The sequence below is a fragment of the Thermobia domestica genome, chromosome 11 (genome assembly GCF_964235325.1).
Source record: "Thermobia domestica chromosome 11, izTheDome1.hap1.1, whole genome shotgun sequence".
Classification (NCBI taxonomy): Eukaryota; Metazoa; Arthropoda; class Insecta; order Zygentoma; family Lepismatidae; genus Thermobia; species Thermobia domestica.
In genome coordinates, this window is record NC_137464.1 from 242,330,156 (window position 1) to 242,355,263 (window position 25,108).

At 36.5% G+C, this 25,108-nt stretch overlaps 1 protein-coding gene across 1 annotated transcript in view; it reads left to right on the forward strand.

Annotated features, from left to right (window-relative positions):
* Positions 1-2,568: 2,568 nt before the first annotated feature.
* Positions 2,569-25,108, forward strand: part of LOC145664858 (uncharacterized) — a 191,118-nt gene continuing 168,578 nt past the window's right edge. The window contains exon 1 of the mRNA XM_081731883.1: positions 2,569-3,318. Within this exon, the coding sequence (XP_081588009.1) occupies positions 3,308-3,318 (11 nt within the window). The 5' untranslated portion in view covers positions 2,569-3,307. The remainder of the gene's footprint in view (positions 3,319-25,108) is intronic.

The following is a 25,108-nucleotide window of genomic DNA, read 5'->3' on the forward strand; positions in this document are numbered from 1 at the left end:
CTCACATAGCCTTGCTGCTGAAAGGGTAAGCGCTAAACCCAACATCAAATCTGTTAACAGATTAATTTATCTAGATTTAAGCTTTTTTTTTTTTTTTTTTTTTTTTTTTTTTTTTACAAAGTGACTTGTACCACTTTAACTTTCACCCGTCCAAATTATAATGTGTAGTTTTCGCCGAAATAGAGAACTAATGTTTACAGCATTAAACGCATTAAAAAGTGTATCATTCGTTGTCATCTGATGTATTCGATAGTCTCTCAGTGTTTCGAGAAAATAGAGAAATGATGTTCACAAGATTAAAAGCATTAAAAAGTATGTTATTTATTGCCACTGTCGATAGTCTCATACTGTTTCCAGAAAATAGAGAACTAATGTTTACAGCATTAAAAGCATTCTAATTGCCAATTTGATGCAGTCCATAGTTTCTTATTGTTTCGAGAAAATAGAGAACTAATGTATACAGCGTTAAAAGCATTAAAAGTTTACTCTTCGTTGCCAATCTGATGCAGTCGATAGTCTCTTACTGTTTACAGCATTAAAAACATTAAAACGTATGCCACTCGTTGCCAATCTGATGCATTTGATAGTCCCTTACTCTGCTGGAACAGATTAGCTGTTTTATTTATGTACTGGATGTTAAAAATATACTCTGTTAAGTTCCAGATTTAATGTATTATTGTTACATTTGTCTTATCTATTATTGTTCCATCTATTGTTATTACGCTTGTCCTATTTATTATTCTTATATTTGTCTTATCTATTATTGTTACATTTGCCTTATCTATAATTGTTACGTTTGTTCTATCTATTATTATTTCATTTGTTGTGTCTATTATTATTACGTTTGTCTTGTCTTTGTCCTATCTATTATTGTTGCATTTGTCCTATATTTGTTCTATCTATTATTGTTGGATTTGTCATGTTATTGTTACATTTGTCCCATCCATTAATGTTACATTTGCCCTAATAGCGAGACATACAGTTGGAACAGAGATGCATATACTATTTGGAGGAATTTATGGTATGAATTGCGAAATTCATTGGGTTTTCTTTGAGCTTTAACCTATATGTAACTCCTATACAGTATGTTTCGAAATTCGATCACTAAATTCCGGGAGGAGATTCCGTATATTAAATGAAAGAAAATGTTCTAATGAACATCTGTCAAAAACGCCTCCTTGAGAGTTATTAACCATCGAAATGTAAAACATTACTTTTTAAAATGCCCTAACTTGAAAACCATAGGACCTATCGTAAGTGATTCAAGGAATTACACAAAAAGCTAGGATGCGCTCTATCTAAATATCCATGTTTACAACCCTTCGGCACTTGCAAAATTATTGTATGCCTATAAAGGAAGCTGGAGTACAGTGGTACACTTTTACGTAGTATTTGAACATCATTCCTTTCCCCAGTACTGGTAGTTAGTAAAACATTTCTTGTGCAGCATCGTAATTAAAAGCGCGAAATTTGGTATCAAGGAGTTTTCAATTATTATATGCCTGAAAATGTGAAAATTCTGCAAGATATTTCATATACTTTACTATAGTAAGTAAGATTTCGGGGGGGGGGGTAAGCCCGGAAGCCCCCTTAAATACGCCACTGCACCTCTTTCTGGGTGCTCTCTTACTTTTGAACCAAGGTGAATTCGCATCAGACTCGCGTTTCACGGTGGCATTCATTTCATTGACTGTATTTCAATATGTAGTTCTTGTTGACTTTGTACATTTTTCCTTTGTTTTATTTATTTATTTTAATTTATTTCAACATGATAATTTTTTTTTACCAGTTTCGATCCTCTTTTATGCTAATTGTTTCTTAAACGGTTCTTTATTTATTTAAAATTTCGTCTAGTATTCTTTGCTGTATTTGAGAAACGCTATGTTTGTCGAAGTAAGAAATTCATAATAATCTTTAAAAATTTGTTTCTCCCGCAACTTGATCCTAATTACATTTATATTTTTCACCTCCCTTCCTGACCCCTCTAGGGCTCCCGCCCTCTAGATTGAGAAACCTTGCTCTAAGGAATTTCCCAACCCCTGCATATCTGACTTAAAAGATAGAAAAAACAAAAAAAACGTACACCAGTCACCCACAAGTCAGCCTAGGGTAATTAGATACTGTTACAGAAAAAAAAAGAAATCACAGAAAAAAGGAACGTATAGTTCCAAAAATGAACGGTGATTTTTTTCATTGAATGAATTCTGACAAATAGTGTTCATTCGTTCATCCAACGCAGGGGAGGATACGAGATAAGATGTAGAAGCATCCTCTTATCGCGAGGGTGAAACAGAAGGGGGGGGAGAGAGAAATTCAGAATATCGTGAAGACCACGGTATTCGTCTACTAGTAACCAAACAGGAGTTTACAAAAAAGCACGAGACATTTCACCCTAATATCATGTGAAAACAATATTTTTTTAGTCGTTTTCTTGCGTTTGTGTGTCTTCAAACTTTTGGATCGGCACAATAAGTGATACACTTTTTCCGCTACGTGTGAGTTCCGAGTATCGCCGCTAGACGGCGTTCAAGTCAACAGTGAAGGAGCGAAAACGCGGTAAGATTTATTCCAGCTAAAAACACAGGTATCTCACTACTCGCAGCGACAGTTGTAAACACGCTTAGCTCATGAGATAACGTAAGCGAAGAAACGGAGCATCCTCCAAAGCACGTTGCTCGCGACTTTCATACCTTTACCGGTCTGTTGTAGTATACAAACACATCGCTTATTTATTTGTTTGTTCACATTACATGTGTGTTTTTTCTATAGTTTGTATGTTGTGTGTGTATTTGTGTGTACTAAACAAACTAACAAAGTGAATGGTGTTAAATGTTTTTTATTAATATTTTTTTCTATATTTCGAAATACTGACACCAAAATATAAATAATACACCAAATATAATAATAAGAATCGTTTACTGATTTATTTGACAATTTTTCACATTTTAAATATCGTAAAAATATACAAAGAAGGTTTAAACTTTATTTTCTTGCTTTTTATTTTTTTAAAAAAGATTAAGCTTTTTGTGACTAAGTTTGAGGCTTTTCCCGACCATACACTAAAGGTGACCTTGTCCTATTTACATTTCATCGTTACCTGTTGCTGAAGAATTCTGAAAAGGAAGAACGCTATTTAAAGAAAAAAAAGTGAAAATACTTTTTTCTTAAGTTGAGAAAAGACGTTTAAAAAAAAGACTCTTAAGAGAATTGGTGTCAGAAGATTGATTCAACAGACACTTCTATATACCGTATCATCTACAAGTGCAGCGTTTGCTGTTATTAGCTGTTTACAAAATTTTATTCTGCAATGAAATACAGGTAAGAAAGATTTTTTTTGTTTAGCTCTTAAATATCTTTTTTAATTATTCCGCCTAATTCTTACACTGTTAAAGTAATTAAAGCGCTTAGAGCAGTGCTATTCAACCGGGGGTACGCGTACTCGTGAGGGTACGCGAAGATGTTTCTAGGAATACGTGGCTAATGCTGTTTCTGGGGGGTCTGCTGGAAATATCTGTTGACATTTCACTGCAAATGAAATTCGATACCTTGTGACTTTGTGATCTTTGTATTTATGCTCGAAAAGAGTACAATAAAATTAGTGACAGTGCTATTTCACAAGTTCTTCCATTTCCATCAACATATTTGTATGAACAGGGTTTCTCTACATTACCAATAAAGACGAAGTACAGAAATTGCTTGAATCCACAATCAGCTTTGATTCTCTCACTCTCGAAGATTCGACCAAGAATCGAGGAATTGGTCTCGGGACTGGAAACAAGTTCAGTCATCTGATTAACAGGTTAGCTCTAAAGTTACTTTTAGTTTTTGAAATTTTAACATTATCCTCAGTATATGAATTACCAGGGGGGGGGGATGAAGGGAAAATCTTCCTCAGTAGAACTGGATGTCTCCCACAAGTTTTAAAATTTCCCATGTTAATTTTTTCGGATGTGTACTTTATCACCCTGTAAATAGTCTTTTGATTGGCACACTCATTGTCCCTTTTTGGATCTCTATTTGTTTCCCTTTTTAATCAACAGAACATTATGTGTTAAGTTTAATAAGTTAAATTTGGATTTAATTTCTCTTAAACAACTTCAGGAATACACAATTGGATAGTGAACTGTGTGTAAGGATACGCGAGAAAAACGGTTGAGTAGCTTAGAAGTTAAAAGTGTTATGTTACATTTTTCGAAACGTTGAATTCTGGCGGTTCATGCACGTGTTATATGTTAGCCATTTGTTGCATAACATATCATTTACTGAGTCCTAGTCACAGTGAAGAGATTTGGAAAAGATGAAGGGTGTATGTCAACAGACATAGTTGTGAAACTCATTTTTCCAGAAATGTACAATTTGTTACTTAACACCTTTATCCTCTAAACGCTTCAATTCAGGATTCAGTTCTCAAGTTTTCTGTTCTGAATATGTACAATGAAGGTAAAATTACATTGAATAATTGCAAAATTATTATTGTTAAAGTATAGTAATTTTCTAACAAAGAATTTTATAAACCAAAATTCGTAAAATTTATCAAGAATGAAAATGAAATGAAATGAAATTTTTGAGTTTTACGTCCCACGGTTATGCCGATTAGGCTAAAGGAGACGGTGATTATGAGAGATTAATGAAATGGTGGAATGAAGAAAGTGGGAGGAAACGGGAGAACCCCGAGAAAACCCACGCACACGGTGTTTGTCCACCACAAAGTTCACTTGGCGGGAGCAGGGTTTGAACCCAGGACCCCAAGCACCAGAGGTGAACACTACCACTGAGCCACCGCGGCCCCCTTATCAAGAATGAATCACTGATAAACGCTCTGCAATTTCATCGTCGTTGTGTCATAGGAATACTTAAAATGTTAATAGGAGTCGCGAAGGCTTAGGGTAGAGTGTTCACCTTGGATGCATGGAGGTCCTTGGTTCGATCCCAGCTCGTGCCAAGTGAACTTTGTGGTGGACAAACACCGTGTAACTTGGGTTTTCTCGGGATTCTCCCTTTTCGTCCCATTTTCTTCACTCCACCATTTCATTCATTTCTCATCATCACTAAGCCAGCCAGCCAGCATAATCGTGGGACGTAAAACTTAAAAAGAAAAAAGATTAAAGGGTCAATAGTGGATTAAAGTCAAATCTTTTGTGACAATATGCGGGACGTGCAGTTATTATTAAAATTATAATGATTCATATTAGAATGACTTCAAAAACAAAACAATAAATTATTGTTTATTTTAATAACCATCATAATATCTTCCTTTTACTTTTGACTGTAAATTAATGATAACATAATAGAAGTAAGGATTTGTTGTAGCCTTACGATATCATTTAGTATTGCAGTTGTCGTTGCTTTCTTAATAAAGTAAGACTTTAGAATCAGTGCCGTGCCGTGGAAAATCAGCGCCCGGGGCGAGAGTATACGACGGCGTCCCTCCCTCCCCCTACATATGAGTGAGGTCGACTGACCAGCCGCGAAGTGCGTTGAGCGAAGCGTAAGAAAATTTTCAATTTTCCTTGATTTTCAGCACTTTTTATTACTTTTTCCTTCCATTTTACATATATCTTTTCTCTTTTTCTCCCTAATTTTGCGGCCCCTTACTTCGATGCCTGGGACCGTCGCCCCGCCCGTGGCACGGCCCTGCTTAGAATCCACAATGAATAGTAAGGGAGTATGGTGATAAAGGGCTCACCTATGATGCTAGTGTTCCCTATTTCGATCCCAGGCGACGCAAAGTATATATAGGGAACTGAGGCGACGTCAGTTTATGGTAGACAATATTGTGTCCTTGGATTTTCCCAGTGTTCTCCTGTCCTCTTACATTCTTATTCTACTATTAATTTTACAATCATTCAGTTTCATTAATCATCCGTCTCTTTCAGCCTAAAACGGAATAATTTACAAAACTAGGAACGCCATTTCATGTCATTCAGCCTACAGCGAAAACTGACTGGCATCAAAGCATTGTTTGCTTTAATATTCTAGACTTAACTGTCATTAATTTCTATATATTTCCAAATAAGCATGTGTTCTTATACTTTCAGTATTTAAATATTGTTTTACTTGTATTTTCTTTTGGTAAACACATTGCAGAATTTCGTTGGTATCAAACTAAGTAAGGAAAGTGAAAATAATTTATTATGAGGTAAGTGCATTACAGGGCCGGGCTGTGGAAAATCAGCGCCCGGGGCGAGAGTAGATATACGACGGCGCCCCAATACATATATTCCAAGCAATTTTTCTTATCTTTTTTTCCTTTTTTATCCCGAATTTTTCGCCTTTTTACTTCGGCGCCCGGGGCCGTGACCCCGCTCGCCCCTCCCCCAAGGCACGACTCTGGTGTATTATACTCGTAATTCCTCTGTTTAACATACTGCGATCATGTGAGTATTTTTAAACTAGTACCGGTGTATGGGTGTCCAAACTGCCGCTCGACAACCGACCATCCGTGACCCCTTGGAACTCAAAAATTAAACCTCGGATTACTAACAGGGGTTAACATGTGTCCAGCACAGTATGTTTTATTGCAATTACTCTACTAATCGTTTCTTAAAAATTGTAAGAAAATATGTTATTGTTCCATATGTTTAGCTAAAACGTATACTTTACCGTGGTTCAAATCGAGCGTTAGTCTGTCTCATAAATTTGCTATTTTAAGTTGGTGGGCACAAAGTACCTCTCCCTCCCCCTTCCCATTGGTAGGAGATATGACTGACATTTATTAGTGTCACTCCTAGATGCCAGCAAAATAGATAGTTCTTAGTCTTACTCTGTGTACGGTTAACTTCAGTCTCTAGATTTTTGTGAGAGTTTCTATTTTTTTTTTTTCCTTTCCGAGATATATTTAATCTTAACAGGTGGTCACAAAATGTCCCCCCCCCTTCCTTCCTTGGTAGTTCGCGTTACAAAAAAAAAAGTACCTAGGTTAGTGCGAAGGTTCGAAGAATATAAGAAAAGTGCCAGTACTTTCATACTTTCACCTATAAACTTCACTTAATAAGTTCTGAGTCGTATTAAAAATATTTAACAAAACAGATGAAACAACATAGCACGTGTGCAATAGAGTTAATTTCGTTAAATGATTGTTTGATTTGTATTTATTTTATCTTTTGTCAACAGCAATGCTGAACAGAACAAGATCTACAGTTTCAAGCAGAAACTAAATCACTTTAACGCGTTCGACTCCCTTTCGCCGGGGATTAAATCGAAATTTAGTGCAACAAAGAAATGCCCCCTGAGCTATTAAACCAGCGAGGCATGCTTTCTATACGTGGTATCCCTAAAAAGTCCTAGCTCTTAACCTTACGTACACCAAGATGAGTTAACAAATTGTCCACATTTTTATTAGGATAAGAATTTTTATGGATGTTTTTTCAGTATCATGTCATTTCTCAGGTTTTCTGTCAAAAATAACATAAATTTTATTTTATCATCAGTACTTTTAATTGCTAGAAAATAACCCAAAATTTTAAAGAAGTTTAAATTGTGGACATTACGTGTAACTTGTTACCGTAATGTGCATGAGGTTATTTCCAGTTAAAGTTGAAGATTCTGACACTAGGCGGCGCTAAGGGCACAGCTGACAGAAAATGTTGAGTGTTCGAGTTTAACGTCCCTTTTAGCAGCGAGACTATATGAGACGTGCACCGACTAATTAATGAAGAGTCCGGACCATATGAGCTCCCTCCGGGAATCGAACCCGGGTCTCCTATGCCAAAGGCGCGTACGCTAACTGCTTAGCCACGAAGGGGGTCACCTGAACAAACAAAACCCTGCTGTTTTCAAAGTGATGATATTAAAAGTGGAAACCCTACGTACACCAAGGGGTTACTCGTAACACCGCACACCAAGAGAGGGTGTAAAAATGCCCACCATATAAATAATTATTTTCTGTCTCAGAAAATGTAATATTCTTTTCTGTTCTGTACTAACTGTAAACTAACACAACGGAAGGCACAAAACAGGGAAGAATATCACATATTCTCGAACAGAAAGTAATGGTTTATGTGGTGGACATTTTAACCCTTCTTTGTGTACAATGTTCCTTGTAACCGTTTGGTGTACGTAGGGTTAAAGTTCTACTCACTTTGTATAGTGTCTAACACGTGTGCCTTTGGTGCACGAGGTCCTAGATTCCATTCCAGGTGCGAGAGTCTTGAAAAAATATTAATCCATTAAAGGTCGTTCGGATTCCACTTTAACTGTAGACCCAGTCTCATATTGCCCCGGTGTTGAAAAGGAACGGCTAAAACCTAAAACCGACCAATCAATATAACTCTCAAAGTATTCCCTCGACTCCTATATCCTTAATTTGCAATTTTTCCGCACACATTTATGAAGCAGAGAGGAAAGGAGCTTGCAACCCTACCACTGTTCCTCTGGCTAAGTGGCTGTAACTAGCTACAGTAAGATGGGCTAGAACTAGTCTTCGGAGAAAGCGCCCAGATAACGAGGCAAACTTATGCTTATTTAAATATTTCTTCATTTGTTTTGTATCAAATAGTATTACAGTAGACTTTCACTAGTACCGGTAATCGTTTTTCGGGTGTAGAATAACACCGGTTCAGTACTACATATACGTACTACAGTCTTGTAGTATGGGTCCCCGAAACTTTGGATCCCTTCCAAGAAAAAATTCTGGGTGTGCACCCAGGTTGGTATCCAGGGGGTTCTAGGGGGCCGGGACCCCCTAAATTTTTGCTGTTCCCCTAAAATTTTCACGGTAGGCTTGCAAATGAACTATAATATGGTATTGAACTATAATATGGTTGGATCGGGCCCCCCTAACTTCAGCCGGGGCCCTCCTACATTTTTGGGCTGGCTACGTGCCTGTGTACACCTCTGCTCACGAGAGAAGTACGTTTTCAAAATCGAGACGAGACAAGAAATTTTTGACCTCTCACGAACAACACTAGTTCACCTAAGTAATATCGTTTCAGTGTTACATGATTCATCGTATATAATTATAAATTGATAATATGACTGTACGAACACAATGAAGACCATTTATCAACGTTTAAATATTCTCAAGTCATTACCCAATCATACTTTAGTAATAAATATGGTTTGAATGTTGATATATCACACCCTTCCTGGACCTCTTATGATGTGAAAGAATTATAATTTCCAGATGAAAGTACGAAAAAGTCAAGGTATAGTTTTATACATAGGTACGTACTATGGATGGGCAAAACCGGTTTTTATTAAAAACCGAAAACCGGTTTCTAGAAAAACCGACATTTCGGTTTTCACCAAAACCGGTTTGGTTTATCACTGAAACCGGTTTCGATTTTCTTCAAAAACACCGGTCTTGTTTTTCACCGGAAAACGGTTTCGGTTTTCTTCAAAAACCGGTTTCAGTTTTCACCGAAACTGGTTTCGGTGAAAACATTTGGAAAACACAAAACTACTTCTGTAGAAACGGAGAATCGGAGAACAACGAAACACTATTCTGGTCAGAAATAGGACAAATTTTGGAAAAAACCGGAACCGGTTTTGGAGAAAACCAAAAGCGGACACGGTAAAAGAACTGAATCGATTTTGGAGAAAACCGATAACTGGTTTCGGTGAAAACTGAACCGGTTTTGAAGAAAACCGAAACCGTTTTTTTTAGAAAACCGAAAAAATTGTTTTGTGCCCACGAGAAAAGCTGTCCAAGATTAGGATTCGGATTCGGATTAGGAATTAGATTTCTGGGCTTTCAGCAACTATGGCCATGTTAGCCTGTCACATATGAGGGATAACGTTCCTCGGCGATTACACTATCCGAAGGAAAAGAGGAAGGAACGGTCAGGGATCTGTACGCTAGGTATCATCCCGGCATTTGCTTAGTGTAAATTAGGAAAACCGATGAAAACCTCACTTAAAATGGCTAGCCTGAAAAAGCTTTTACGTTTTCTCATTGTATGCCCTCACCGGGGAATCGAAACCGGGACCACTCTCACCAAAGACGAGAGCATTAGCGACTATGCTTCGCGGGACTATTTTCCAAGATTCGAAACGAGACCAGATCACTACAAAATTTACGAAATCAGACGAGAAAATCTTATGTCTCGTTTCGCCTCATAGACAACACTATTCACTAGGTAATCCGGTAGGTACCACATCAGGTTGTGCCTAATTCCCAAAATCGCCCGACTACAGGAAGATTGTCTGAAAGCAGTACATTTAGATAGCATAAACTACTGTACATATAGGTGTTCAGAGACCTGCAGTGACATGTTTTGCTATCCATGGTAACGCCACCAGAAAATGTTGAATCACTGAGCAGCCGGATCGAATTCAACAGAGTCTACGGTATATATTCCGCAACATTAATCTTTTTCCTTCTTCTCCTTTCCGTTGTTCCTTCTTATTTATTATTTATTACCTCTAACAGAAGCCTAGGATAAGTTATCCCAAAACTACATCTTTTTTTTAAAAAAAAAAGTTGCTTTTTATATGGCTATATTTTCCATTAAGGACAAAATGTCCCATAAAAGTTCTTCAACCAATTTATTAGTTCTTCCTCGTCAGTAAATGCTATAAAATATGAACAATTTAAAGATTCTTAAATGTTGATGTAGGCGGATAATGTCCAGCAGTACGATACAATCATAAGCAGCTTACAGGGTTTAGGACATTAATAAAAAAATAAATAGTGGTTTGGCTCTCTAATTCCCTTCTCTCAATTCAAAGAACATGATTACTCACTTTAATCTTCTTAAGAGATACTACTTTCCATCAATAACGCTACGATTTTGCCAGGCTAGTCGCTTTTGTAGCACACATTTGAGATCTCGATTATTGGTCGTTTCAAGTATTTTCTCTTCTTGTTATATTTGACTGTTTTGAAAACAATAAAGAGCCGAAATGCTAGTACACGGAGGTCTTGAGTTCAACTCCCAATGTAGGCATCACAAGTGTTTCCCTCGAGACGATAAATAAGTTTTCTCGAATCGAATCGTCTCGTCTCGAAAGTTCTGTAGAAGTCTCGTCTTCTCACGATTCTCAAAAAAGTTTATTTCGTTTCATTTGTAAATTTAAATACAAAATTCATCTAAAAATGAAATGAAATCTTTAAGTTTTACGTCCCTTGTTAATGCCGGCTAGTCTAAAGGAGACGGTGATGACGAGAAATGAATGAAATGATGGAATGAAGAAAGTAGGAGGAAACGGGAGTACAACCGGGAAAACCGATGCCCACGGTGTTTGCCCACCACAAAGCTCACCTAGCGCGAGTTGGGATCAAACCAAGCACCTCATAATCCAAAGGAAAACACTCTACCACTGAGCCACTGCGGCCTCAAAATTCATTTAGAGTACAAGTTTCAGCTTGAAGCTGTCACAATCCTTTCGCTTCATGAGAGGTCCACGAAGGACGTCATATAATAACATTTAAACCAAATTTATAATTGAAGATGTTCTGTAATTGCTCTTAATTTTATTCATACAATCACTTCATCTGTTTATAGTTTTAATATTATGAATCATTTAGCACAGAACCGTGTTTGAGACCTAAGCCTTCGGTGAACTAATGTTTCCTACGAGGGTTGTGAAAATTCTTGTCATTTTCGAGACGAGATGAGACATTTCTCGTCTCGTGGACAATACTAAGCACTAAATTGTTAAGAGTCTTCATCCCGACGAAATTAAAATACCGCTAATTTTACAGTAATTATGTGATGTCTTCAAATAGATAAAAGATAATCGAAATGTGGAACAAGAGCGCCCTAGACAATATTATTTTACATGAGATACCGTTATCACAACTCACTTATCTGCTTTCGATTTCGAGCCATTTTGAAAATCGGCATTTATTTTCGCGTTTCTAAACAGCTGAAAATGGAAAGCCACTAGGTGACCTGTGATAACGGTACCTCACGCAAAATAATATTGTCTAGGACGCTCTTGTTCCATATTTCAATTATCTTTTATCTATTTGAAGATATCATATAATTACTATAAAATTAGCGGTATTTTAATTTCGCCGGAATGAAGACTCTTAAGTGTTGTCTCATCATCGTAATGGAATTAAGAATCTTGAAAATAAGAGGTACGGTGGTGTTAGTGCACTAAATTTTAGTGCTCTTATATCTTAAATTAAGTCATATGATGCTAAAATTATTATTGAAATACCGGTATTCATATTTATAATATGAAATACGTAACTGAGAAAATCTCCAAAAAGAACTCACCCCAAGTATATACACATACACACACAAAGAAAGCATATACGAGTATTATAGATTTGTTTAACGAAATATTGATTTATAAAATATAAACAAAATTTTGGAGCTGATTAGGGATGCGCACGAGACAAGATTTGAGGCTGTCTCGTCTCGAAAATGTGCTGTAAAAGTGATGTCTCGACTCGAAAAATGTATTATTCTCTATTGGAAGAGCTGTGTCTCGACTCGAATTTTGTCAGGAAAATTATGTCTCGACTCGTCTCGTGCGCATCCCTAGAGCTGATTTCTAGAAAATTGCAATTTTATTTTCCTCTCTCCAGTATCTACCCTTAATTTGGTGTAGGAAGAAAGTTCTTTTTTTTTTTTTTTTAACTAGAGAAGCTTATAAAAATCTTAAGTTTAAAATTTGGTTCAGGTCGGTTGAACGGTATGACCTCTGGTGAGTGTGCGTAATCAGGATAGAGAGATTCCCCCCCCCCCAAAAAAAAATCCTTTTTTTCGACATAGAGGGGTTTGAAACACATAAATCAGTTGCTATCATGTTTTTTTTTCTTGTTTCTTTTCTTGCCATTACTATAGTTTCTTGGTTTCTATCAGCCTTCGAAAGTAAAATGTAAAATGTGAATTAATCCCAGACAGTGTGAAATGACTATTTAACTGTTTATTGTAAGTCCATTTTTCAGTTTGCTTCGGTATTTTCAGAGCTGGCATCCTTGTTGTTTTTAATTAGTTTACGAATGTATTGAAAGTTCACACCAATGTTACCTGTTTACGGGGAAAATTCCCACGAACGAGGGAAAAGATAAGCAAAACATTTAACTTGTCGAAAAAAAGATAAAAAAATTAAGAAAAAGAGTGGGAAGGGTAGAAGTGAAAAATAGAGGATGGAGCAGAGAAAATGCATCTTTCTTAAACCACTGGTACTCGGCGACAAGAAGGAATGTTGATTTTGAGCGACCGTTGGCAGACAACTCAGACAATACACTTTCAGTCGCTATGCAGAGTTGGAGCTTAGAGCCATTCTGTATATTAACATAACCATCCACGTGAAAATGGGCTTCATCATTCATTAATACTGGGACATCTGTGTCTTCCGTAAGAATATCGTCCATTATACCACAAAATCATTGTTTCTAAAGACCGCGAATACGGGATGTTCCAACGTTCCATAGTGATTGAAACTGCTTTCTCTGAGCTGTCTGCAAATGGTCGCTCAAAATCGATACCCTACTCGTCGTCGAGTATTTTCTATAGTGATTTAAAAAACATGCGGTTCCTCAGATTCACCCTGTATAATTTTAACAACGCTGAAATAGGTAACATACGAAAGAAATCAATATTGTTGGCTTATTTGAAGAAAGCTAAAAAACGTATTTAGTAATATTTGGGGATGTGATGGATGCACGTGAGCCTCTTGGGAATACCACATTTGTCAGCACCCGTAGATAACTCTACTTAGAACAGAAACGATCGAAGTGCTTTAACTTCATTTAAAAAATGAAAGTAGGAAAAGCATAATCTGATAAAATTGTAGATGGTACCAAGGCTAAGTGAAGTGTATTTAGGGCCTAAATGTGAAAAAGTTACTTGAGGAGTTATCTATTTCAGTTGATGGCATTCGAAAGAGATGTTTGGCATTTTCTGTAGTTTTGTTAAAAGAAATACTGAAACTTTTTTCAATTAAGGATCCATGAAATTATTTCTTTGACTTTTATTGTAGCAGTAAGGATGAGCTTACAAAGCTTTCACAATTGGTTGCACATCTGTAAATACAAAATGTTATTTCTACCTTTTTTTTTTTTTATGAAATTGTTTACGGTGTGGGAGAAAAACCAGAGTTGTGTGGGAAATAGTATGCTTTCTTAAGAGAAACTTTAGACTGTGTACGTGGTATCACTGTTTCATACCAAAAAAGTTATTTCTAGAGGCAACTAATCTATACACCGCGCAGGGATTTGAACGAAATCGCTGACCCTCACGTTGATTGCCCGCCTGGTGACCCCCTCTAATTATCACAGAGTAATGATTAATACCTCGTTGAAAAACTTATGGAACACTAATTCCAATGAGGTTACACTTGTGCAATTCCGCACTATTCATAGAAGAAGAAGAAGAAACAAAAATCTTTAAAAATATGAAAAAATAGAATTTAGGGGGCCCTGGCGACCCTTATAGTCACTCTTACGCTGACAAAATGAAGCTAATGTGTAGGCAGTACACTTATGACAATAATATAAAAATGGTAGTAATTGCTGCAATACAAAACGAGATAAAAATTCAGCACAAAATTCCTGTAAAAACGCCCTGTATATCATTTTCGAAGGACTGTTGCGGACCTTCACGTTGTCGGCCCTGGTGACCTTCCTAGAAAATATAGAAACAAGAATTATACTTCTAGACCAATTCAGTAAAAAGATATCTTGTGTTATGTGGAACCATTCAGAAAATAAATGTAAGTAACATAAAAGAAACCGAGACAAAAAATTGGCCAACTTTGTCCCTGCCCTTACTGGCCATATAAGCAACAAATACTTTTGCAGGGTATTATCGTGTAGGGGACTACTTCATTGCTTCACATACTAATTTTTATGAGTACTCCGAGGGGGGGGGGGAATGCCCAAAATATCCTGATGCAAGAAATGTAAGAAACACGAAATTTACCCTTCCCCCTCTCTGTTGTGTTAACCCTCACATATATAAAATGCATATCAGCGGAAAGCTTGTTCCTTCAGGAACAAATTGATACCAAAATTATCTTCCCACATTAATTAGGGGCTGACCTATTAAGGTTTTAAGTCTTGACGCAACAGTTGCGTTCTTCAGCGTTTAAAGGCTAATGGCTGGTGTTTGAAGTAACTAGAAAAAGACCACTACAATTATATATGAGAAATAAAGTAGATATATGTATGTAAAAAAAATATAACATGTTTTGATTTAAAAGCACCTCAAAGATTATTTTTTTCTTCATATTTTGTGATATCGTTGATACTAAAATTAAATTGGGCGCCCATTTCATATTTCTACCTAATCCGAATGCATTTAATTAAATAAAATTATGCTTTTATGAGGATTCTGTAGTTTTAGTATCATTCATAATATAAAACGTGACGGTTTTAAGTGTTTTTAGTGTATATTTGTATAAAATCTTGTAGTTTTAAAAATCTTCTTTTATGTATTAATAAAAACGAAAGAAGGGATTTGGAATCCTTGGGCACTTATTAACCATTTTTATGCCTCTAAAATGGAGGAAATTCTTGTTCTGTAACATATAACGCATTTGTTTTAGCTCATTTATAACCTTGCTTGAAAGGCATAAGAAAATGTCTAAACGTGCCACGTGGCTTAAGGCTTCCGCCGTTTATTCTTCTACCGTCAAGCAATGGATGGGTGATCAGAGCAAGAGACACGAGAAAGATTATTATCTCTCCCTCTCTCCATTCTTTTTTTTAACTTCTTACGTTACGCTTATTTTTTTACTTAAGAATCAGCAATACTTGTAGCAGAAACTAGTAACCTTTTTTTAGCATTTTGCTCATAATTACCATAGTCTTAAATAATGAATATTTTGTACAAAATCCAACAATTGAAATATACTTCAGAGAGTGCCAAGGGTTTCAGTTTATGAAAATCAGTTGGTATGCTTTCCAGAGGGGTATCCCCCAGGTATCCTACGGGGAGTCCACCGGGTTCACCCTTAACCCCCCCCCCAAAAAAAACTTCCTAAGTCAATATAAATTTGTTCACTTCCTTAACACAACTATAGTTCTTTAGCAGAGAAATGATTGATATAGCATGAAGAATTATAGACTGAAAATTAAATCCGTGCCAAGTGCCAAAAATTGAAAAGTTTGGTTTAATGTCAAAATGTGAGCTATGCGCCTAACACTGCTCTGTTAAAATTGGGTTATCTAGTATTCATTGTGGAAGTAGATCAAATAATCGCCAGAAGAATGCGAGTAGGTATATGTCCTACTTAGTGGCGTATTTAGGGGGGAGCTTCCGGGCTTAAGCCCCCCCTGAAATCTTACTTACTATAGTAAAGTATATGAAATATCTTACAGAATTTTCACATTTTCAGGCAAAGCCCCCCCCCCTCGAAAGTTAGCAAAGCCCTCCCCGAAACAAAATCGTAAATTCGCCACTGGTCCTACCAGTTCTGAAGAAAAAACCTGGGTTTTTATACTCAACATTTTCATTTTGGTACTTAGCACGGATTTTGTAGTTAGTCTACAATTGAGTCGTCTAGTTCCAAATTGGCTCTTGTCCATTTACAGAAAATCGCAGAAAACCTAGGAAAAAAATATAGGATATGTATGTTTTGTAGAGCTGAGAATACTTTATGAAAGTGTGTTTATGTGAAAAACCTGTACATCTTCAAATATCTCCAGCTCTACAAAACGCATCGATTCTACAGTTTTTCTCGGTTTTCTGGGATTTTCTCTAAATGGACAAGAGTCGTTTTGCAACTGAACAAATCAATTGATCTTACACTTCATCTGTTTTTCTTCTCTTCTTATAAAATACAATCAAGTTCTATCATTTTTTTCCCCTAAAAATATAGGTGGGAGTATTTTAAAATTACTTATCGTCTTTTTGGGTGCAGAATAATGCCAGTTCAATACTACATACACGTGGTAGTTCGTCATATTGGATCCCTTGCAACAAAAAATTCTGAGCGCATACGTAATCTTCTCACAGTTCAGGAACGGAGGATCTCGGGATATGGAATACCACTCAGGCTTAGCGGGAGTCGAGGATCCTGCCAACCAATGTTTTAAAAATTTGTCCTCCTGAAAATATAAATTTTAGGTATTTTTGAGTGAAAATGAATTTTTTTAGTGTTCATTTTCCTTTTTTATTCTTTTTTTTTTTTCACAGCGGGAAACTATGTACTCTTGAATGAAACTACAGCGGCTTAACGAGGAAGAATCTAGAGTTCTAACGTTTCCAACTCAGGACTTAAGTTCTCGTCACGCCATTTGGTCTTGAACGCCGATCATTTGTAATATAAAAAGTGAAAATAACAGCTAGTATAATAGCACGGAGAAATGCTTGTTCATTGTCACTTGAAAGATCTTTGTGCCATAATTCTAGAATCATATGTTTTCACCCCCCGGTAAAGTCTGTCCAAATTTTATATCCTCCACCTCTGTCCTCTCTGCTGTATGAAAATGTCCGTCAATAATAATTGTTTTATATGAAGTATTATGTACTGTACATCACAGTGTGTAATATGCTTGCGAATTCACGAGTATGCCAGTCTTTTGCCCCCTTGGAAAAGAAATCTTGGGCGTTTCTGGTTGTACTGTTTTGTGAAATTGTTGTTTAATTTTTTTTTTTCAAATTTTCTTTGAAGTTTAGCGTCCCTTTTCGGCAACGAGACAATATTATACGTAGAGCTAAAGATTAAGATGGAATCTGAACCACCGTAATAGTTTCAATCTTCCAACGCTCCCCCAACGGGAATCAAACTTGGGACCACGTGCATAAAAGGTGTACGCGCTTAACCAGCCCCGAAAATGTCGTTAGTAGCTCATTTGAAGAAACTATTTTTGCTATTGTTGCAAGTCACTGAATAGATTTTAATAACACAGAAAAATTCGCAAACCTTGATGCTTGCTGTCGAGATTATTTTTCCTTTAATTGTATTTACACCAAGGCAACTAGAAATGATATTGGAAAATAAACTAATTGTTTTAGTTTTACGTCGCTATACCTTTGTCGAAAGGTATCATTTGCGCAAGGCTGATCAGAAAATACGATTTAAATTATACAACCCTATCCATCTACCTGCAAGAACACTACAGAATAAATTGAAAGCCAACGAGACTCGCTAAAACACTGATCATACAATGTATATACGATACATGGAAAGTAGTTTCGGATTTGGGCATCTTGCAGCCGAAGGCAATTTATGGCAGGTAGCGACAGTGATTACGTAGGTAGCTACATCTACTCTCTATTACCATCGAGCAGTCAAGTGGTTGCAAAGGTAACATCTACTACCGTCAAGCAGGCAAGTAGTTGCACAAGTAACGGCATCTATTCAGGCAGGTAGCCAGCGGGGGGCGATAGAAGTTAGGGGGGCCCGATGCAACCATATTATAGTTCATGATCATATTATAGTTCATTTGCAAGCCTACCGTGAAAATTTTAGGGAGCTAGTAAATATTTAGGGGGCTCGGCCCCCTAGACCCCCCTTGGATACAGGCCTGAATATATTAGAGTCAAGTAGGCAAGTGATTACGCAGTTAACGACTTTATTACCATCAAGTGGACAAGTGATTGCATCCATTACCGTCAAGCGGGCAAGTGATTCCGCAACTAGCGACGTCTATTACTGCCAAACGAGCAAACGATTGCGCAGGTAGTAATGTCTATTCCATCAAATAGGCAAGTGATTGCGCAGTTAGCGGCATATATTACCGTCAAGCGAACAAGTGATTGCGCAAGTTACATCTATTACCTTCTAAACGGGCAAGTGATTGCTCAGATCACGACATCTATTACCGTCAAACGGACAAGTGATTACGCAGGTAACGACATCTACTACCGTCAAGCGGGCAAGTGATAGCGCAGGTTAAAACATCTATTATTCTCAAGCGGGCAAGTGATTGCGCAGGTAACGACATCTATTACCATCAAGTAGGCAAGCGATTGCGCAGGTTACGACATATATTACCGTCAAGTGGGCAAGTGATTGCGCAAGTTACGACATCTATTACAGTCAAGCGGGCAAACAATAGTGCAAGTAACGACATCTATTACCGTCAAACGGACAAGTGATTACGCAGGTAACGACATCTACTACCGTCAAGCGGGCAAGTGATAGCGCAGGTTAAAACATCTATTATTCTCAAGCGGGCAAGTGATTGCGCAGGTACGACATCTATTACCATCAAGTAGGTAAGCGATTGCGCAGGTTACGACATCTATTACAGTCAAGCGGGCAAACAATAGTGCAGGTAACGACATCTATTACCATCAAGTGGGCAAGCAATTGCCCAGGTAACGACATCTATTAGCGCGATCACTTACTATTAGGATTATAGTGATAATAGCTGTTTATTTTTAGGATTTTGTAGACACTGCGTAACTCTAAATTTTCGATGTTGTTTATTGTTTCCAATCTACTTACTAAAATTCGATAAAAAGCTAGGGCAAGTAAAAAGTGCAGAAATAAAGTAATAGAGATTATATTTTCCAGCTTTCTACTTCCATCTGTATCATACGGTCACTGGAGCAAATTGCAGTAATTCAGCTGTTAGGTTATATATAAATCTTCATCATCATATAGGGCAAATTGTCAAACTGTGAACAAATGAGTCATGAAAATACTTCTTGAAAACATAAATGAATAAAAAAGAAAACCCTCATAATCATAAGATTACTACCGCATCATTACGTACGTGACTGCGCCTGAACGTACGCTTTAAAGAGCAACTTTGAAAACAAGCAAAAACGGATACAATATTCCACGCATCATTACAACCGTTATTGATCTTGATTAGTAACTAGTTAGGATCGTTAATTTGTTTTTAAATTAAATATTTTCAGTTCTTCTTCTTCTTCTTTTCAAGTAGGAGCTTCTCAAGATGAGAAAACACGAGTTTATTTCAAGTTAACAACTGTTAATAAGAGAATAAGGGAAAATATATATGATCGTTATACTTGACTCATATTGCTGAGTGTTTAGTACTTATTACACATAATTTGCGGATGACATAACTCTTGTATTGAGTTGCTTACAGCGGTAACTTCAACATATTACGCTTCAATGAATTTTAGATTATCCTAGGCTATCAAGCTTATTGTAGTTCACGACAATTATATACAGCCCTTTATTATTTCTTTTCCGTACATTGTGTTCAGGCGTAACATGTATTAATAGAAAGTTCACTTTATTGTATTTTTTTTTACAAAAGAAAAAACTAGTGAAATATATTTTCAATACAACAGTACAGTTAATTTATACGTTACAATTTTTAAATATTAGAATCAGAACAATACATAAACATATCAAACATTATGTACATAAGTTAAAATTAAAGCTAAGCTAATACAATCAGTGGTCTCTTTCTTCTGGAGGTAGGTATATTAATCCTAACTTCTCAAATACTGATTCTTCTGTTGGTTTCGGAATTATGCAGCAGTCAGTCAGCTTATTCTTTCCTTGTTGTACAATTCCAGTAGTGAGTGTGTGTTAACTCAAACTCATTCCGTGTTCGGAAGCCAATAGTCTCATAGACCTATTAAACATACCAGATCTAGTGAAATGTTGAGTTGAGTTGAGTTGATTTTAGTTTAGCGTCCCTTTCAGCAGCGAGGCTATATGAGACGTGGACCTACTACACGCTGTTTATAAGTGGCAAACCTAAAGTTTTCCCTTGATTTGAAGTACGTTGTAGTAATACCCACGTGACAAGATTTTTTCGCATCTCGAAATCGAGATAAGAAGAATTTCTTAAATTCGAGACGAGACAAGAAACACGATCATTCTCGTCTCGTTTTCGAGAGAAGAGCAGATATTTCACGAATTCCATGGGTAACACTAGTTCACCCAACAAATAGATCTCAAACACTGTTTTAGATTTACATGATTCATAGTGTAAAAATTATAAATTGGTATGGTGATTGCACGAACACAATAAAAAAAGTATTTATCAACATTTAAAGATACGCAAGTCATAATGCAATACCGCCAATCATTAAAAAAAATATATGGTTTAAATGTTATTATATCACACCCTTTGTGGACCTCTCGTGACGTGGCAGGAATTTGATAACTTCTAGCTGAAATTAAGAAAAATCAGAACATAAATTCAGTCTCTAATGTTTATTTTTTTCCCCTAATATCTTGCTCAAGGGAATTAAAGCACGGAAACACTTCTTGTGTATGCCACTGCGTAGAACTATGTGAATTGGCTACCTCTGCACTATAGCACCTTTCCATACAAAAAAAAATCTTCAAATTCATCTACGCTTTTTCTTCTATGGCAAGAAAATCTTTACGAGGTAATTTAAATGGAATAGTTACGCTCCTCTATACAGCTAGTAAAAACGGCTGGGCCGTTTGAAATGAACTTTCAAACAGTTAACACTTAACTCGAGCCGGGTTTTCATCATGCCTCTTTGATTAAAGGAGCAAAGGAGTTCAAAATTAACATTTTAAACAATCGTTTCCTTTTGACCCTTTCTTCAAGCTAGACAGATCACACTCGACAAACAAACTTCTTATGATATACTCAGTATTGCACACTAGACGAGACGAGACAAGACAAGAAATAAGCTTTTTTCGTCTCGTCCCGTAAATTATGTAAAAGTCTTGTATTGTGTCTATTTTTGTCGAATTTTTTATTGTCTCGTTTCGTTCTGTAAATTCAAGTACAAAATTTATGCCCTGACTTTGTCTCGTTTCGTTTTGTAAATTCGTGGACAAAATTTGTCCTGACTTTGTCTCGTTTCGTTTTGTAAATTCAAGTACAAAATTTATGCCCTGACTTTGTCTCGTTTCGTTTTGTAAATTCGTGTACAAACTTTATGTCCTGACTTTGTCTCGTTTCGTTTTGTAAATTCATGTACAAAATTTATGCCCTGACTTTGTCTCGTTTTGTTTTGTAAATTAAAGTACAAAATTTATGTCCTGACTTTATCTCGTTTCGTTTTGTAAATTCAAGTACAAAATTTATGTCCTGACTTTGTCTCGTTTCGTTTTGTAAATTCAAGTACAAAATTTATGTCCTGACTTTGTCTCGTTTCGTTTTGTAAATTAAAGTACAAAATTTATGTCCTGACTTTGTCTCGTTTCGTTTTGTAAATTCATGTACAAAATTTATGCCCTGACTTTGTCTCGTTTCGTTTTGTAAATTCAAGTACAAAATTTATGCCCTGACTTTGTCTCGTTTCGTTTTGTAAATTCATGTCCTGACTTTGTCTCGTTTCGTTTTGTAAATTCATGTACAAAATTTATGCCCTGACATTTTTTCTTAATTTCGTCAAGAACTTATCAAATTTCTGCCGCGTCACGAGAGGTCCACGAAGGGTGTGATATAATAACATTTAAACCATATTCATTATTAGAGTATATTTGTTTTTGTTAGTGATTTCTGTAATTTTAAACGTCGATAAATGTTCTCAATTATGTTTATACAATCAGTTCATGCTTTTTATACTGTGATTCATGTAATGCTAAGACAGTGTTTGAGATTCAAGTTCTGAATGAATTAGTGTTGCTCACGAAACTCGAGCGTCTCGTCTCCAATTTGAAAATGTAGAGCTACTCGTCTCATGGACGATATATATACATTGCTCGCCATGTTCTGTACTTTTCTTGCGGAGGGCGGGGTGTGTGTGTGGTTTTTGTTTTGAACACTTCCAGACACAAGAAACCGTTCAAAATAGTCACCAACTACCGAACATAAATTTAATACAGATCCTTCCTGAGAAAAAAAACGAATTTCAAAACTAGCTGTTATCTTCATTGCCTGTGTAGGAATTAAGCTCTGCTAATCACGTAAAGGCACTGCTTCCCCTATCGTCTCATCATCACATGAATTTCTTGAAGAATATAGCGTGAAAATTAATATTAGAAAGACAAAAGCCATGGTGATTGGAATGAAGCACTCGGTGTCAAATATAGAAGTAGTAGGGGAGTCAATAGAACAGGTGACTAGTTTTCGATACCTGGGCACTATTGTTAGTGATGATATGAAGTGAGGACTTTGAATAAAGAGCTGCAAAAAAAAAAAAAAAAAAAAAAGACTCATAAAATGCTTCGTGTGGAATATTGTAATGTATGGGTCAGAAACATGGACATTACGCAAAAATGATGAAAAACGAATGGAAGCTTTCGAAGTATAGGTGTGGACAAGAATGGAGCGAATTAGCTGGGTCGATCGGAAAATGAATGAGACGGTGTTAGAGATAATGAGGGAGAAAAGAACAATTTTAAATATTATTGAGAAGAGGAAGACAAAGTGGTTAGGATATTGGCTAAGAACGAACTGTATCATGAGGGATGTGCTATAGGGTACGGTGGCACGAAAGAGAGGAAGGGGGCTAAGGAGCCTACAATTGATGGGCGATATCAAAACTGAAAAATCGTACGTAAAGACCAAGAGGTTAGCAAAAGATCGTGGAGCATGGAAGCTTCTCAAGTAACCTCCCAATACTGGCAGAATACCTATGATGATCAATTGAGTTGACTTTATTTTTAGTTTAACGTCTCGTTCAGCAGCGAGGCTATATGAGACGTGGTCCCACTGATTAACGTGGAATTTGAACCACAAGAGCTCCCGCCGGGAATGGAACCCGGGTCTCCCAGTGTGATAATGATAAAGTCTTCCGCAGTCTCATCATCAATGTATTATAAAACGGGATGAATTTCATACATGTTATAAGAAAATAAATAGTACTATATAAAAAAAATACGAAATTTTTCATTCATTATACTGAAAGTTGGAAATTCGTTAAAAAGAAATGTTTTAACACTCATTAAATAGGAATACTGGTACGATTGTTGCAGCAGTATTTTACTGCATATTGTAGTACGAACGGGAAATGATCAGCAAAGCTTCAAACTGATTTAGCTCTGAATTGAATTCCTGCTTGAGAGACGAATAATAGTGTGGTATACATTTACCTTGTCGTCTTAACACTTGCTTCCATGTTATCTGATCATACGTACGAAGTCGAGTTAAATTGCTTTTATATCAGATAAAGAGAAAAGATTTATATTATATTCAAAGAGAAAAAAAAACTACATTAATATTTTTCCCTATTGCAACCGTGTTGATCTTGTGTGAGTAACCTACTTTTATTTTTTTAAATAATTATTATAAAACTGGTTTGGGAATCTTAATAAAACTTATCTTGTAGATGCACATGTGCTACATAAACTCTATTCTTTATCCAGCAACACATGTGTACTCACTCCACTCATTAATATGTTTCCGTCAAGGTAGCACATATACAGGGTGTTCCAAAACAACACCGACAACGTTTGGGAGGTGGTTCCTGACACCTAGTAAGACAAAAAGTATAGACCAACCTTGGCGCACAAATGCTTCCTTTCGGGGTTATAGGCTGCCGAAAACATGCTAAAATGAACTTTGAAGGTTCATAGCTCCAAAACTATAAAACCTACCGTGGTCAAATCAAGACTTCACTTAGAAATTAATATGCTCCCTATCCAAATATCCAAGTTTCAGAATCCTACGGTACTTCCTTAACAATGTTTATAGAGGTAGTTAGCGAGTACTTCAAATTATATGCCCGTAGCCAAACTCAGTCTATAAAAATTGCTTCCTGAGCACCTTAGGATTCTGAAACATTTATTTTTGAATAGCGCACCTATTAGTTCCTAAATGAAGTCTTGGCCCGACTACGGTATGTCAAATAGTTTTGGAGCTATGAACCTTTAAAGTTCAATTTTTCATGTTTTCGGCATTCTGTAACTACGAAAGGAAGCATTTGTGCACCCACGTTGTTCTATACTTTTGGTCTTACTAGGTTTCAGGAATCACCTCCCAAACGTTGCCGGTGTTATATATATGAACATGGTAATATATATATGGTTCATGGTAATATGAACACGTACACAGAAATTTGTTTCCAAGCTTTTGGGGGAGGGGGGTCCAAATTCAACATAAAAATTTGCAGAATATCTTAAAATTTGCAAAATCGCCTCTAAAATTAGACTAAGTTTACAAAATTGTCGAAATTTCGGGGAGGTCCATATCCCTTCAACCCTTTCCCCTGCGTACATCACTATTGTTTTGATAATCTCCTGGTAATAATTCGAAGAATATTCTCCAGAAATGAAAATTTATTAAGAAACAATTTTTATTTTAGGCAGGGTGTATGGAGAGGAGCCCAAAAATTTCTGACGCGACACAGAAACCATTTTTGGTCTCATCGCGTTGTCTTCTAGAAACGTGTTTCAT